Here is a 17,481-nt window from a genome sequence, read left to right on the forward strand (position 1 = left end):
GCATTTTGATGGAGGGAAACTAGGTGGATTACTGACTGAAGCGCGCCAGCTAAACTGAGTTTTTATGGATATAAAGAAGGACATTATCGAACAAAAGGACCATTTGTGATGTAACTGGGACCTTTTGGAGTGCCAACAGAAGAAGATCCTCAAAGGTAAGGCATTTATTATATCACTATTTCTGACTTTCGTGTCGCACCTGCCTGGTTGAAATATGTTTTTCATGGTCTTGTATGCGGGGCGCTTTCCTCAGATAATCGCATGGTGTGCTTTCGCCGTAAAGCCTTTTTGAAATCTGACACAGCGGCTGGTTTTAACAAGACGTTAAGCTTTATTTTTATGTATTACACTTGTGATTTTATGAAAGTTAAATATTTATAATTCTGTAGTTTGAATTTCGCGCTCTGCAATTTCACCGGATGTTGGCCAGGTGGGATGGTAAGAAGTTAAAATGATAAACATCCAACATTGGACATGCTGTCAATGAAGCATGATTTGTGCTCGGAACTGCAAAATCTGACTTTAGTTAGTTCAAGACAACTGGGAACTCGGGAAAAACAAGCTACAATTGGGAAAATACGTTTTGAACTTTCACCAACTCGGAATTGTAAATTCGGAACTTGGGCCTCTTTCTAGAGCTATGACCTGAAAATCACTGACGCCATCATGATTCAAGTTTTTTTCTTCGAGTTCCCAGTTGTCTTGAAAGCACCATAAATCCAGAGAGTGCCAGACTTTGATGACAAGTTTGATGACAAAATTTGCCCACGGAGGACTGACACGCGCCACCTACCTGTTCAAGTGAGCACAGCACAACAAGGTGAGTCCAAAAATGTCTTGTATGCTGCTGCATAAATGATGTAATATGCCAGGGAGATATGCATACTGTAGCTAAGAAAGTAATACTAAGTGTATGTTGTGTAGTAAGCTGTTAGTAGCACATGTGCTTCACCCTAATAATTTGGTCTATTTTCACCTCTTAATTTCACCTACTGTTCTGACTTGGTGGTGCACATGTAGCCTATAACTTGTTTTTGAGAAATGTAATCATCGAATATTGTAAGCGTTTTCATTGTCTGCTTCATATGCCCCATTTATTTATCCTACGGTTCTGACTTGGTGTACAGGGAGAACACTGTAAGAACGGCCCATGTTCTGAATTCTGTTGCTGTACATTTCAAAAGTGATGAAAAATAGTTATATTGATTACATCCGTCCTAGCTCGCTCATTAATGTCTTAATCGAAATTACGGATTGCCTCTTATCCGCTCGTTGTCCCCTTATGCCATAGTTTGTACATCTCAATTGTCAGTAGAAACCACATTTGTTTAAGCAAGTCAGCCAGTAAGAGGCTGAATTAACTGTTTCGTATGTAGTCCCTAACAGTTTGTGGGCACCGTTTGTCACCGTTATAGTGCAATTAATGTATTGTTTAGTGTTGTGTAGTGGCTTTGCTGGCATGCACCCCAGTTTTTTGTTGTTGTTGTTGAATCACCAAGATTTACATGCTAAAATTGCCACTGAGCTACACTAAAGGAGATGGTCAAATCTGTTCAAAGGGGGAGAAGACCTTTCAGTAGAAAAGTAATTATTTCAATCCAAAGTGTATATTTGATTACCAGTGTTTAAATGTATACGTATTCGTATTGACATTTTAGTATGTTTAAGATGGCATATCTTATTTCATTAATACATACACATTTGAGGAAGCATTGTCATTTAGACAGATTGTTGAAGAAGATATCAACAAACATCATATTCTTAATTTTATATGAGGACAGTCATGTGTTTTAGACTTTAAAATATACAAAGTGACTTTAAATCTTTAAAATATTTCAATTAAACCTCCCCATACACACACAAATTAACTGAAAGTGGGCATATGCAGTAGACTAGATTGAATAAACGTCTTTGAACAACAAAATACTGCATACTACCTAACCCTGGTTTTAATATCTATGCAAACCACTCACCGTATCAGCAAGTTGTAAATCGCTGTTGTTTTCTTCAAAGGCGAAACGCTCGTCTCGGCTGAAGACGGGAATACTTGCATTTGGTAGACGACAACCAAAAACGTTCATGGCTTTAAAAAAAACACAATTTAAACGTGGCCATATTCGACATATGTAATGTTGAGAACAGGTTGCAACTTGTAGCAAGACACATAGCTTTTTCTGTCTTGCACAGAGATTCTAAAAATCTCTGGCAGGCAGCTGCTTTTTTTAGTGTGGACTGCGGAGGATGGTGGGGGATGTTTGGTCGTCTGTCCTAGGCGCGCTCAAGCTGCCAGAGCCAACATGAAAGCGCCACCTGCTGGTAAATATTTGATATAACATACACGACTACAAATAGTTATTTACACATTTAAGCACCAAAATTACATAGCCTACAGTTCAGACGTGAATAAAAACCGTTGTCATAGCTTCGTCTGGTGATTAATCATGTTAAACACTATTATTGCACACAGAGTGAGTCTATGCAACTTATTATTTGACTTGTTAACCACATTTTCACTCCTGAACTTATTTAGGCTTACCATAACAAAGGTGTTGAATACGTATTGACACAAGACATTTCAGCTTTTCAGTATTTTTTTAAATGTCTAAAAACATAATTACACTTTGACATTATGGGGTATATTATGTGTATGCAAGTGACACAAAATCTCAATTCAATCAATTTAAAATTCTGTCTGTAACAACAAAATGTGGAAAAAGTCAAGGGGTGTGAATACTTTCTGAAGGCACTGTATGTTATCATTTAATTTAGGATTCCATCAACACCACAGGCCTTTCTGAGTTGGAGAGTTTGTATTTTGTCCTGTAGTTCATTCAATGTAAGTGGAGAATCCAGTGCATTCTTATTGTCTTTAATTGCTGATTCTAAGATTTGTAATTGATCATGTCTATGTTTATGCTGTTTGTTCTTTGTTATAGAGCTAAAAAGATTGGAAAAATGGTTTATCCATCCATTTCCATTTTGGATAGATAACTCTTTGTGTAGTTGTTCATTTAGTGTGTTCCAATTTTCCCAGAAGTGGTTAGATTCTATGGATTCTTCAATCCCATGGAGTTGATTTCTGACATGCTGAAGGCATAGGCACAGGTTTTCTCAGTCTCTGTTTTTGCTTGGAAAGGTTTCTCAATTTCTTTCTTAGGTTTTTGCATTCTTCATCAAACCATTTGTCATTGTTAGGTTGTCTGGAAGCTGAAATGTCAAATATACTGTTTACACTCGTAGAAAAAAGGGTTCCAAAACAGTTCTTTGTGGATGGACAGGGTTCTACCAATAACCGTTTGGATCAGAATAACCCATTTTGGTAGACAAGGGTTCTTTGTAAGGCAAAGGGTTCTACCTAAAACCTTTAACCTCTTTTTTGAAGAAAAGGTTCTTTGATGATTCTTTGGAAGGTGAGAACGATTCTTTGGCAGGCAAGAAAGGTTCTACATAGAAACATATAGAATATTTCCCAGCATGCCTTATTGCAGGTAGATTCTCAGAATTGCTTGTTTTGCTGTAATATCACATTGATTGGTTGATACATTTGATGCTCCACAAAGATAAATAACATACCGTTTTCTAAACTAATCCAATGTGATGGAGTTATTGCATCCGTTAATGAGATGGTCTTCTCTATCCTGGCAGTCATTCTGAATGCAAGTTGTGGGTGATTAAAAAAGTCTGGCTTGATTCCAATAGGAATTACACATCACTTTGCAGGCCAGTATAATGCGACTATGCAAAATGTGTACAAAAATGTCTATGTAAAATTTCAATGTAAAATGTATGTGTAGCAGAAAAGCTGTAAAAACAAACAAGAAACCTGTCCTCCGAAGAGGGTGGATGGGTTAATAATAATAAAAGAAAAAAAGACACAAAAAAGACAAGTCTTTGGACTCTGAAATCGTTCCCCGTAGTTCGGAACTGTTTTCTGAAGTGCAACACTACACTGCCCTCCAGTGCCCCAGTTGAGTGCCTTTTCAGCTATGGTGGAAACCTGTGTACCTCTCAGCGAAACAGGATGTCTGATGCTCATCTACAGCATGTCCTCTTGCTGCAATACAACAGCAATTTCTGCCTTCAATCATCTCAGTAGGCTAGCTTCAGAATAGGCCTACTGCAATGCCATGTCTGATATGTGGGTTTATTGCACCTAGCTGCACTTTTTTTGCTTAAGCTTAAAAAAACTACTTGGTGGACTAAATGTGTGATTACACTATGCATATTGTAAAAACATTTTTTATTCATATTTCTATTTCTCATGTTAGTCATTTAGCAGACGCTCTTATCCAGAGTGACTTACAGTAAGGAGTGCATACATTTTCATACTTTCTTGTAATGGTGTCCTGTGGGATAAGTGTTTAGCACCATCCATGTTGCTGTGTTACTTAAGCCCTTACCTATACATGGTTTTAACATGTTTCCTTTGTCCTGCACTTTTTTAGACAGGTGTACATGATTAAAATACACATTGTGGTCTGACTGTGATCAGATCTTATAGGTGTAAATGGACAAGATCAGGATGAAGGATTCATGTTAGAGGCAGGTATACAGGGCTTAAATACATTTTTGTCACAATGTTTTGTGATGTGTTCTAATGTGGCTCTGCTTAGTGGCTCAAACATCCTGCAATAAATGTTGTTAAATTGGTAATTATCATTTTTTTCTTGTTATGTGTTTATGGGTGAAGTAATCCAAAAGTAACTGTAAGTAATCAGATTACGTTACTGAGGCCAGGTCATCTAAAATGTACATTACTGATTACAATTTTATACAGGTAACTAGTAACTGTAATGGATTACATTTAAAAAGTAACGTACCCAACCCTGAGTATGGGGACCTGGCCAACTGGATGACCCCGGTATGATCATGTGTCTCTTTGACGCTGCTGGCCGATCGTAGGACTACATGTGTGTAAAATTAATGTTTAAACATGTATTCTCTCTCTTCATTGCCTTCCACAGGGAAAGATGGTGAAGGGAATGGGAAGGATTATGGACCTAGTGGCCAGTGCATGAACCAAAGTGGTGGTGACCATGGAACATTCTGCTATGGTACACAAGTACCTATGGTACTTCATACACAATACTTTTTACCCTATACTAGTGTACCTAACCTAATACACTATATGGTAGTAGTGTACCCTACTCTAAATACTATATTAAAACCTTTCTCCCTCCACTCAACGGGGGGCAAACATAAAATCCTGGAGGGTTGTACTCTGCACTGTGTTAATAGGGTGATCACTGAAAAGGTGAGCTTTCTTTAACTTGACTTCTGCAGGCCGTGTCAATCCCCTCTTCGTGTATGCACTCTGTCACTCAACTCTCTTTTCCTGTCACCCTCTGTCTCCCAGGCAGTTTTATGATGTTGAAAAGACCAGCGGCTTCAATCTTATAGAGATATGGGAGGGACTGACTCCTGATGACATCAGAGTATGCACTGGCACAGACTTTGCTGTCAGTTTGACTACCATGAAAAGCCTATCCTTCATCTCAGCTGATGAATCATTAAATAAGCATGCTGACTCATCCATACAAATAATATAAACACTGAATGTTCTGTGCTTCCATTATAATGCATGACGCATAACTCGTTGATCATTGTTTGTGTTTATCTTGTTTGTGTTTACCCTACTTCACTCTGGGAGATAGGAATACATTAGTGAAAGAGAAATACTATATGTTTAAGATGGCCAGGGCCTGCAGGCTTGGTGAAGGTATTGACCAGTGACAGCAGAGAGGATAACAGGGAGTCAGTGGGCTACAATGTGCCCATGGCTTACAACAGATTCAGCCTGTTGAAGAATACACTGCACTGCAATGACTGGTCATTCAAAAGCTGTATATTTGATGTTATTAATGTCTGATTGTTTTTATTTTAAAATGACACCTCTAACTACCTCTAATAAGAATCTGTACTTGAGTTCTTCAGTAAAATGTGAAACTCAAAAGCTAAAAACATACAATTGTTTTTGTTCAGTATGGGATGATAACTCCCTGTCAGCTGCTGTATTGTGTCTGGTTGATGTCATACATTACATACACATTTGCTTGGGAGCAACTGGAGTAGAAAAACTCATACAATTTGGCTCTACTAACTTGGGTAAATACAGGCTTGTGACCTTTGCACCAGTTGTGTGGAGCAGAGAGACTCATCCTGGAACAACAACTCCCTCCCAACTCAGAAACAAAGTCCCAGTGCTGTTTGAACAAAAACACTTTTATTTCATGATTGTACATGCAGTATTACCTAATACCATCACAACAACCTTGACACCACCAATACTTTTGCTACAAATGAATAAAAGCCCATGGCAAAATGGATAGAAATATACTGATTAGGTTTGTTGCTGGCACAGGGCTACAAGGCCCCCATTAATTACGCATCAAGCAAGGGTGGGGGAAATGGGTCCTTATTGTTGTCTGGCTGGGGGAAAGAACATGAGTGTTTCTCCAGTGTGGAATGTCCTGAACTCTGGGTGCTGTTGAGTAAGCTCTCTCTTCACTGGCTATATGAGCTGGGCTCACTGTGCTGGGCCAGAGGAAAAGACCTGTCTGTCTCTGTGGTGTGCATTATGAAGGTAAGGAGTTCTCACTTATCCTCTCAACATGAATGATGATTACTATAACTCTATCTGACCATGTGAATGTCATTATTTCTCCTAGCTGAACTTGGATGTAACTCTGTCCTGTCTGACTCTGTTACTCTCCCTTCTCCCTCACATTTGGTATGTACTGAGAACCTGAATGTCTCATTCATGGTTGACATTTACAATTCAATGTAAAAGCTGAACATGATTGTCTCCATCCGTCCACTTAGCTGTGAGCGCCCTGTGAACTGCAGATGGGGACTTTATGGGGAATGGTCTGAATGCGATGGCTGCACAAAAACACAGGTACACACAGTCAATCACACGCACACACTTAATTGCATGGACTTCAAGAAAATAAGGTATTTTTAAAAAACGTGCATGTATTAATATGATGTTTTCTGAATATTTACAGGTCCGCACACGGATTGTTGAGGTGTTTGCCCAGTATCAGGGCAGTCCATGCTCTGGGGAGGCTTCTCAGAGTCAAGAGTGTGTCCCCAAGAAAGGATGTCCCTTGGGCATAGGCTGTGGAGAAAGGTTCCGCTGTTCCGCAGGTTCTTTTTCAAATCCACATGAAACCAGTAAAAATAAGACATTTTTGTCTATTTGTGCACTGTGTACTGAAATAGTGTATTGTTTAGTATGTGTATTTTCATGTCATACAGGTGACCGATGTGTATGTATGTGCATATATGATTCATAAACGACAACAACAACATATGTATGTGTATCTTAGGACAGTGTGTGAGCCTCTCTCTGGTATGTAACGGAGACCAGGACTGTGAGGAGGGCGGGACAGACGAGAGACACTGTGATGCTGACAACAGCCACTATGTGTGTGACCTGGACAAGACTCCTCCCAACTCTGACCACACTGGCAAAGGGTAGGCACGCCCCCCTCTATCACTAACATCTTATGACATGTGTAGTACAACACATCTTGCAAATTTGATGTGATGAGTTTTGCTTGTGTTTTTCTTAATGGCCACTTTGCATTGGCTATACTGTATTTCCCAACATGTTGATGTGATAATCCAGTGTTGAAGATGTGCAGATAGGTATCCGAGTTATGGTTTGTATTGTCCCCTGTAGGTATGATGTGCTGACAGGGAAGTTCAGGTCTGGTGTCATTAACACACTAAGCTTCGGAGGGCAGTGCAGGAAGGTTTTCAGTGGAGACCACAAGACCTTCTACAGATTGCCTCAGAGTATCCTCAGGTACACCTTCCAGGTGAGCCATACTATACTACATGGGACTGCAGGTTTGGTTTAGTAACAGGTAGTAACTTACTGGTGAAGTAATACAACTACAATCTGTGAGATCTCTTCCTAGGTGGTGGTTGAGAATGACTTCACCGATGAGGCCTATGAGAGCTCCTGGTCCTACATGAAGCACATCCAGGACAACGCCTTATGGGGACATGATCGCCGCACTTTTCACACAGAGCTCAACAAAGACAAGGTGACTCACTGAGACTATAGCTGGTTGATGACAATATAGCCCTGCGTGAGTATGTAGAGTATGATGGTTAGGTCTTATATGCGTGTGTCCCTCTCTTCTGCCAGTCTCACAGGCTGCTGATCATAAAGAATCAGGTGGAGCTAGCCCAGTTCCAGAACACCGTGCCCCAGTACGTCACTCTGGCTGAGGGCTTCTGGAAGGCGCTGTCCTCCCTCCCAACCACGTACAGTTACCCAGCCTACCGCTCCCTCCTGCAGACCTATGGCACCCACTACTTGTCAGAGGGGGCCCTGGGGGGCCAGTACCAGGCCCTGCTGGAGTTTGACAACGAGGCCCTCAAAGAGACCAGTGAGTAGGACCCCTTTCTCACCAGATAGAGACACATAACTGTTAAATATGATATTCAATGCATTGAATACATTACACATTCTTTTTGATTTCCTCTTCCTCTGATTAAAGGCACAACAGATACAGAGTACCAACGGTGTGTTACGAAGAAGAAGCGCCGCTTGTTCAGGAAAAAGGTCAAAACCACATGTGAGAAACTGGTGGACTCTCTCAAGACCTCTAAAGGTAGGTCCTACAAGTTTCTATGTCACCCTTAGTAAACCTTATATACACGGTATGCACCACGAGTGCTACAGTGAATCTAAAACAACACAGTAGTAGAACATATCAACTAGTCTGAATTGTTAAGAATAGAAAGGTACTGAATTGAATAGGTCTGAATTGACAATAACAGATGCATTGTATGTAATCACCTCTGCCAACCATGATCCTGTCTGCAGAGTATAACAACAACAAGCTGCCTATTAAGACCAATGTCATCGGTGGAGACACATCCTTCATAGCTGGCCTGAGTGTCCTGGACCTGGAGAACCCTGAGGCCAATGGACAAATGTATGACAAGTGGGCCCGCTCTGTCAAGGACTTCCCTCAAGTCATCAACATGAAGGTAGCATAATCACATATATCTCATATAACTATAAACTTTTTAGTCAATTTATATCATATTTTTTGGGATGCCATCATGTTATACTGTATCGTGTCCATCCATATTGTAGCTGCGGCCTCTGTATGAGCTGGTGAAGGAGGTGCAGTGTGCCGGGCTGAGGAAGCTCCATCTGAAGAGAGCTACAGAGGAGTACCTGGCAGAGGAGCATCCCTGCCACTGCCGGCCCTGCCACAACAACGGGCAGCCCCTGCTGACTGGCACAGAGTGTAAATGTGTCTGCAGGCCTGGTACCTCGGGTCCTGCCTGTGAAAGTGGCACTGTTATAGGGGAGCAGCCAGGTAAAACAACCTAAATTGCTCACTTCCTGTACTGACTTGTCCACTGACACTGTATTGTTCCTACAGGCCCCTTGCCTCTGACACTGAGCCAGCAAGATTTCAGATCAATGTATGATGTTGTTGTACATTTATCCATAATGATTGACTTATAAATGTGATATTTTGGCTTTGTCTTTTATAAGGGGTGATCCATGGGAGCTGGAGCTGCTGGTCGTCATGGGGATCTTGTTCTCAAAGTCAAATGTCAAGGTCTAGGACCTGCACTAACCCTGCCCCCAGGCGAGGGGGCCTCCATTGTGTGGGGCTGCCCACAGAACATACTTCCTGTGAAGAGCCAGACCTACAACATTTACAGTGAGGAAACTTGACCTCTCACCAAATATGCTGTGTACAACAAGCACACCTTAGCACAGTAGCTACAGTTACAATAACCTCAGTAGACTTGACCAGTTGCCACATCTGCTTCAGAGTATGGGGGTTGACTGTGTGTTTGTCTGCAGGATGATGGAGCCTCAGTGTTTTGGTCTCTCTATAAGTCCACCGAAGGCATGTAGAGCCCCGCCAGCCCTGAGGAATGGCTTTGTCCTGGTAATGGTCACCTTTCCATTCCTGTTATCTATTGCAAAATTCAATAACCTTCAAGGAAGTGTGTGTGAATTTGTCTGCTGTTTGTTGTGAGAAAGCATCAATGTGTATTTGTATCTAGAGCCCCAGAGATGTATACCTTGTAGGCAGTAAGATTGAGTACTCCTGCATAGAGGGCCACTACATCACTGGAGAAACTGTGGCTGAGTGCACTGACAACAACAGCTGGACCAGAGGACCATTGGAGTGCAAGAGTAGGTACTCAAAGGGTTAACTTTTTAAGACACTGAGGTTGGATCTGACTCACTCAAACCACAGAGTTTCTAAACTCAGAGGCGCAACATCGCAAGACTTCCCGGGAACGCTTGCGAAGCAGACCAGGCTGGAGTTTGGGGTTTGAGAAGTCAATGAGAGAAGTGAACAATTCTTCTTTAGATGTTAATTTTCTCAAAATATAAAGGCACAACCTAGATTTGAGACAAGGTCTTAAGTAGTTGAACATGTTATTACTCTGACTTCGTAAAAGTGACAAGCTGACCCATTTTCATTTTCATGCCGTTGATTTGAGAGACTGCACATGCACAGCTTGGCACGAGACAACCGTTAGACCTAATTATGAGTTTCTACGCATGAGCTTAGCTAGCCAACGTCGCCATGACATTGCCAACAAGTTTGATCGTGGATTTCTATTGGAGAAGCAGTTTTAGCCTATCTTCATACTGTACTGTCTTTGCTCAAACTCTATTCAAGGTGCAACATGTGATGTTCCGTCCCTTGAGAATGATGTCACAGGCACGCCTTGGAAAGTGATCTATCAAATTGGGGACAGTGTGTCCCTGTCCTGTCCTGTGGGGATGATGAGAGAGGGCATGGCAGAGATCATCTGCAGCTCCAGTCTGCAGTGGTCTCCATCCCCAGACAGCATAAGGTGCAGAGAAGGTAATTGATCCAGAGATTCAACTGCTACATGGGAATCAAGAAAGCAAATTATTACCATCTTTGCTCTGAAATTAAATGAGGAGGCATCCCATTCCATTAAATATTAATTTTGATGTGTTTATTCTGTGTGTGCCAGTGCCAAAGGGCCCCACCCCTCCACTTGGCTTGAACTGCAAACTATGGGAAACACCAGGAAAGAGTCAGTGTGTGTGTAAGCTTCCATACCAATGCCAGTGAGTATTTCAACTGCAGTCTTTTCACATTTATTGACTTTTGACAGGGTAATACAACTAAGTATATACAACCCACTGGAAATAAACAAGATATTTTAATCTGATTATTTTTCTCTTCAAGGCCATCCCTGCAGTTATGTGCCACCCTCCACACAGGCAGAACAAGTAAATTGGGCATGTGTCAACTTGGAGCTCTGCAGTGTCTGGGGCGGAGCTTCAAGCTGGTGAAGGACAGTGATTGTGATTGGTCGGATCAGGGGCTCACTTCCTGCCAGGAGGAGTGCTTTGACACCTCTGTCCAGCTCTGTGTCAAACTACCAGACAGTGCTGTTGCTGTGACAATGTCAGAATGTGAGGTGGGGGCTCGGAGGTGCCAGGGGGAGCAGTTTGATGTGGTCAGCATCAAGGCCTGTTCTGCACTTTAAAGCATGATTCTTAATCCATAATTGTAATGTTGTTGTTTTTTACATAGAAGAGAGTAGTCCCTTATATTCTAATAAAGTGTGCATCAAGGTAGAGCTATCCATTTTCTACTCTACATGGTAATGGAGAGAACTATGCCACTAAGCTTTTGACTTCAGACAACTTTTTTGAACTTCCTTTATTGGTTGAAATTTGGCCATAGAATCAATGAACGAAAAACACGTATTTTCAATGTCTGTAAATGACACCTTGTCAACTTCTGTAAAATATGTATTTTATCTTTCATTCAGCACCTAAAATGCACCTGATTTCAATGTCTGGATAGTACGTATTTTCAATGTCCGGAAAATACGTATTTTTGACGTCCGTATAAGATGTATTATAACCTTTCATTCAGTACCGGAAATGCACATTATGTCATGTCTGGAAAATATGTCTAAAAGATGACTGGGATTGTTGCAAGTTGTAAATAAAAGAGCATTAGACAAAAAAGGTTACATTTTTGTTAATTTCAATTAAACGCTACGTTGTGACACAATAGAGTTGATTGCATTAAGTTACATTTTTTAACAACAAGTTAACAACAATCTAAATTTTAGCAAATTAAGTTGAACCAAGCTGCAACTGAAACGGGACAAAACGTGCTCCTTCTGAACGTTACTCTTTACAGTTAAATGTAGTGTGTGCTCTATGGTATTATGGACAAGGAGAGAGTGATAGAATATGGGAAGAGGATGGGTACAGCAGAACCTGATTATGTGGACTCTTCACACAGGCCTTCATTGAGAATCTCAAACACCATCTTTCTACACTTAATGGCAGCCATGGAGCACAGGGTCATACTCTTGCTCTGGGTCTTCAGCAGCTTCACACAGAACATGTGTTCTCCCTCAGGACAGTCCTGGGGAACTTCACACAGAACATGTGTTCTCCCTCAGGACAGTCCTGGGGAACTTCACACAGAACATGTGTTCTCCCTCAGGACAGTCCTGGGGAACTTCACACAGAACATGTGTTCTCCCTCAGGACAGTCCTGGGGAACTTCACACAGACATTGTTTGGACTCTGAGTGCACAAAGACAAGGGTAAGAGCAACATGTATATGAAATTATTTTGCTATGTTGAAATTCTATCAACAAATTAATCTTTGACAAATAATTAATTGTATTGCATCTTAACTAGTTAAAACTATTTTCAGATAAGGTTATTTCAGCTGAACGTGGTCAAGTGCTATCTGACTCAGAGGGAATGTGTGGCCAGTCAGTGTTACCGGTGCAGCTCTTACACTCGTAACAGATGTCAGAGTTGCAGGGCTCCTGGACTGAGCTCTTGGCAGACATGGTGGCACTGAACTTGGCCCAGGCTGACCACATCCTTGTCACATGGACCCACATTCATGGAGAAGAGCTGGTCACCATGGCAACAACCCGGGTGGAAACCACAATAGGACATCATCCCACTACTGCCAACTTCAACATTGAAGATGCAGAACTTGTTTTTGTATGCGCTGTAATACACACAACACACACAAAGGTGGAGCACACACAGACATGGAAACCATAGATCAATCCAAGTAGAGCTAACATTAAAAGGCACTTAACCCATTAATATTACATTATTCATGACTTAATGAAGATTGATAAATGAAAGTGCTCACATACAAGTCTCACGCCACGCAAATACATTTGGAACTATCATGCCTCTCCTCCCCCACATTGAGTGTTAGAAACAAACAACTTATCTGGACAGACACACAGACAGGACAAAAATCCAATTACGTCATTATGTAATTGAATCCTATTGTCAATCATGTGATCTTCACTTAATTGTCGATAAACTATATGACTTAAAAAGGACACCAACATCCACTAATGTTTCTTCAAAGCCCCTTTGAGACAGTCTCCACCTATTTTGCAGTGCAGGTCATCGGGATGTGAAGGCTCCCAGGTTAGACTCTTGCCTAACCTGGGACATGACGGTCTGCACTGACTCGACTGTACTGTCAGTGCAGTCCAGTCCCACAGAGTGGCCCACTTTGCACTACTTTAAAATAATTGAGTTAAGAAAGCCTCTATACAAACATGGTTTCTTTTTTGCTTTCTTGAGTACGGCAGCTCCAAAATGCAGGTGTTTCAGCCTAGTTCATTGCTTTTTGTGGTGGTGGGGCAGCCAGTGGAAAATACGGAGCGTAGGGGTTGATAATGTTCTCTAGTTGCGCCGTGATTGGCTCAGTGTTCTGTCACTCATGGGGACTCTACGTCACTGCCAAATCTAAGTGTAGAGCTCGAAAATTCAAGCCCCTTGGGTGCTGCCATAGAGTTACATTAGAAGTGCCCATCCAAGAAGGCTCAAGGTCATTGGCCACAGATAAAATTAAGTCAAATCACGTTATATCTACAGTATCTTTAATTGGATTGATCATGTCAACATCATACTTTCAAAATATTAGCTAGCAGTCATCATAAATCAAGTCAACAATCTACTGGCAAATCCTTTTTAATCCTTGTCATATGAAGAGAAATAATGAAGAGAAATTACAGATAAAACGTATCGGTGCTCATCGGCCATTGGACATAAGCATTACACAACAAGTTGGAAATCTCAAATTCAACAATGAGTGGTTTGGAAGGAATCAGTGGCTAACTGCAAGAATTGCAAAGCAATCACTAGCCTGCTATTCAGTGGAGTGGCTGTGTTGTCCCAATTCTCGTTTTAAGGTTCTCTTTTACTATTTTAAAATGCTAAACATTCAACGTTGGTCATGCTGTAAATCCAGCATGATTTCTGCCGCAACCAAAACAACTGTTAACTCAGAACTAGGAAGTCTGACTTCAGTGAGTTCAAGACAACTCAGGAAAAAACTAGCTACAACTGGGAAAATAAGTTTTAAACGGTCACCCAACTCGGAATTGTCAATCGGGAACTTGAGCCTCTTTCTAGAACTACGACCTGAAGATCACTGACGTCATCATGATTCGACACAGTTTTTTTTTCGGAGTTCCCAGTTGTCTTGAAAGCACCATAAATCCAGAGAAAGACAGACTTTGATGACAAAGTTTGAAGACAAAATTGTCTAAAGAAGAACAGTGACTTAAATGTAAAATGTAAATGTAAACAGTATTATTGCTTATTTAATCAGGACAACAGTTTTCAGCTGTGCTAACATAATTGCAAAAGGGTTTTCTAATGATTAATTAGCCTTTTAAAATGATAAACTTGGATTAGCTAACACAACGTGACATTGGAACACAGGAGTGATGGTTGCTGATAATGGGCCTCTGTACGCCTATGTAGATATTCCATAAAAAATCTGTAGTTTCCAGCTACAATAGTCATTTACAACATTAACAATGTCTGCATTGTATTTCTGATCAATTTGATGTTATTTTAATGGACAAAAAAATTGCTTTTCTTTCAAAAACACAGACACTTCTAAGCGACCCCAAACTTTTGAACGGTAGTGTAGGTTTCGCGGAAAGAGATCAGGATGCCTTGAGAGGATTAGGCGATAAGTGGCTAATCTGCCCTTGCCTTCCGTTCTGCTAGCTACCGTTCAATCGCTGGAAAATAAATGGGACGAACTGAAAGCACAGATATCCTACCAATGGGACAATAAAAACTGTAATATCTTCTGTTTCACCGAGTCGTGGCTGAACAACAACATTAAACACTTACAGCTGGCGGGTTATACAGTCTATCGGCAGGACAGAACAGCAGCCTCTGGTAAGATGGGCGGGGGCCTATGCATTTTGGAAAAAATAGCTGGTGCGCAATATATAAGGAAGTCTCAGGGTTTTGTTCGTCTGAGGTAGAGTATCTCATGATAAGTTGTAGACCACACTATCTACCTAACGAGTTTTCATCTGTATATTTGTGGCTGTATACATACCACCACAGACTGAAGCTGGCACTAAAACCGCACTGAATGAGCTGTATTCTGCCATAAGCAAACAGGAAAAAGCTAATCCAGAGGCGGAGCTCATAGTGGCCGGGGACTTTAATGCAGGGAAACTTAAACCAGTTTACCTAATTTCTATCAGCATATTAAATGTGCAACCAGAGGGAAAAAACTCTAAACCACCTTTACTCTTCCTCGCCCACCATTTGGCAAATCTGACCATAACTCCATCCTCCTGATTCCTGCTTAAAGCAAAAATTAGTCTCGGTTGACTCTTTTTGTAGATCAGGTCTGTACATTTACTCCACTGAAGCTTACTGTACAAGAGGACACCCAGATATTTGTATTCCTCTACAATCTCTATGTTCTGACCTCTGATAGATGTTGCAGAGGTAGGTGTTGTACGCTTCCTGAAGTCTATGCACATGTCTTTGGTCTTGTTGGTATTGAGGACCAAGTGTGATTCGTCACACCACTTTACAAAGTCATTTAGGACCGGGCCATGTTGTTCCTCATCATCATGCAACAGGCTGATCAAGACAGTGTCATCAGTGAACTTAATGAGGTGTCTGTCAGGATGTGAACTGGTACAACTATTAGTGTACAATATGTACAGGAGTGTGGACTAAACACATCCCTGAGGAGAGCCTGTGTTGGTGGTGCGTATGTCCGACATGTGGGGACCTACTTAGACCCGCTGTGACCGCTGGCTCAGGATGTCCAACAGCCACAAAACCAGCCCCCCATCTAAGGAGAAGTCCCGAATGAGTCTCTGTGCCAGAATGTAAGGCTGGATTGTGTTGAAGGCAGAAGGAAAGTCAACAAACAAAACCTTGACATGGGATTTGGCACCCTCTAGATGTCTATAGACCATGTTGAGGAGAGTAAGAATGGCGTCATCAACTCCTTTGCTGGGCTGATAGGCAAACTGAAATGGGTCGAGGAGCTTCTGGGTGGCGCTGAGAGCATGACTTTTCACAATTTTCTCAAAGCATTTCATTACTAAGGATTATTGAGTTTTTCCACAATACTGGCACGTGTTGCTGGTCGCGTGAGGATTGGAAAATGTCTGTAAAAACACCAGCCAATTGATCAGCACAGTGCTTTAACACATGTCCACTTATTTTGTCTGTGCCTGGGCTTTTGTGTGCGTTACATCCCCAGAACAACTTCAAAACATCAGCCTATTTAACAACAACCCTCTCAAACATTTGTAATGATGCTTCCATTTGTTTTACCTCCAACACAAAGTTGTCTTATTCAATTCTTGAGAAGAAAACATTCAGTTCATTAGCCATGTTCTGGCCCTCATGTCTCCCAAAGTCAGCACTGGTTTTTCCCCTGCCTATGTGTGTCACGCCCTGATCTGTTTCACCTCTCCTTGTGCTTGTCTCCACCCCCCTCCAGGTGTCGCCCATCTTCCCCATTATAACATGGGTACTTATACCTGTGTTCTCTGTCTGTTGTCAGTTTGTCTTCTATGTCAAGTCAACAAGCGTTTTGTCTCAGTTCCTGTTTTTCCCAGTCTCTCCTTTTCTTGCCCGCCTGCCTGACCACTCTGCCTGCCCCTGAGCCTGCCTGCCATCCTGTAACTTTGCCACTACTCTGGATTATCAACCCCTGCCTGCCTTGACCTGTCGTTTGCCTGCCCCTGTTGCATTAATAAACATTGTTACTTCAACAAAGTCTGCATTTGGGTCTTACCTGAAACCTGATCGTACGAACTGGCCACGATTGACCCAGCAGACTTGGACCAGCTCCACAACGCCATCTCTTCCCAAGGAACCACCATTGGTAGGCATGAGGAGTTTCTTCGCAGTCTGATGGAAGGGGTCCAAGACGTGGCCGAACATCACGACCTAGCATTGGACGCATTGTGGGAGCAATTCCATGGGTTGCCTACTAGGCAGCCTAGCACGACAGTAACCTCCCAGCCCCTCAGTAACCCGGCTGGTAGCAACGCTATCACCCCGGTTTCCCGGTAACCCTGCTTACCTCCCCCGTAGCGCTATGATGGAGATTCCAGATACTGCCGGGCCTTTCTCTCCCAGTG

General features: G+C 41.9%; 2 protein-coding genes and 1 pseudogene across 5 annotated transcripts in view; 1 reads left to right on the plus strand and 2 right to left on the minus strand.

Annotated features, from left to right (window-relative positions):
• ghrb (growth hormone receptor b) overlaps positions 1-2,256 on the minus strand; it is a 30,332-nt gene extending 28,076 nt beyond the window's left edge. For 2 of the 3 annotated variants that reach the window (XM_071350642.1, XM_071350640.1), the window contains exon 1: positions 1,974-2,255. The gene's annotated coding sequence lies outside the window, so the exon portion shown is untranslated. Of the gene's footprint in view, positions 1-1,973 lie in introns of all 3 variants that reach the window. The other variant, XM_071350641.1, reaches the window with a different exon arrangement.
• Positions 2,257-6,337: 4,081 nt separating this feature from the next.
• Positions 6,338-12,022, plus strand: c7b (complement component 7b). Of its 2 annotated transcripts, none has more exons than XM_071350644.1 (17): positions 6,338-6,583; positions 6,669-6,730; positions 6,823-6,898; positions 7,008-7,176; positions 7,332-7,479; positions 7,688-7,826; positions 7,929-8,057; positions 8,162-8,405; positions 8,517-8,630; positions 8,846-9,012; positions 9,122-9,350; positions 9,533-9,704; positions 9,851-9,938; positions 10,057-10,189; positions 10,686-10,874; positions 11,011-11,107; positions 11,229-12,022. In XM_071350644.1, the coding sequence occupies exons 1-17, from the start codon at positions 6,578-6,580 to the stop codon at positions 11,530-11,532; spliced, it is 2,466 nt and encodes an 821-aa protein (XP_071206745.1). In that variant the 5' UTR covers positions 6,338-6,577; the 3' UTR covers positions 11,533-12,022. The 2 variants fall into 2 exon arrangements, with proteins under 2 accessions (XP_071206745.1, XP_071206747.1); XM_071350646.1 differs by having other exon boundaries at positions 6,343-6,583; positions 7,008-7,149.
• Positions 12,023-12,284: 262 nt separating this feature from the next.
• LOC139543421 (complement component C6-like) lies at positions 12,285-17,281 on the minus strand (annotated as a pseudogene).
• Positions 17,282-17,481: the final 200 nt, after the last annotated feature.

This window comes from Salvelinus alpinus, chromosome 18, assembly GCF_045679555.1.
Source record: "Salvelinus alpinus chromosome 18, SLU_Salpinus.1, whole genome shotgun sequence".
Classification (NCBI taxonomy): domain Eukaryota; kingdom Metazoa; phylum Chordata; class Actinopteri; order Salmoniformes; family Salmonidae; genus Salvelinus; species Salvelinus alpinus.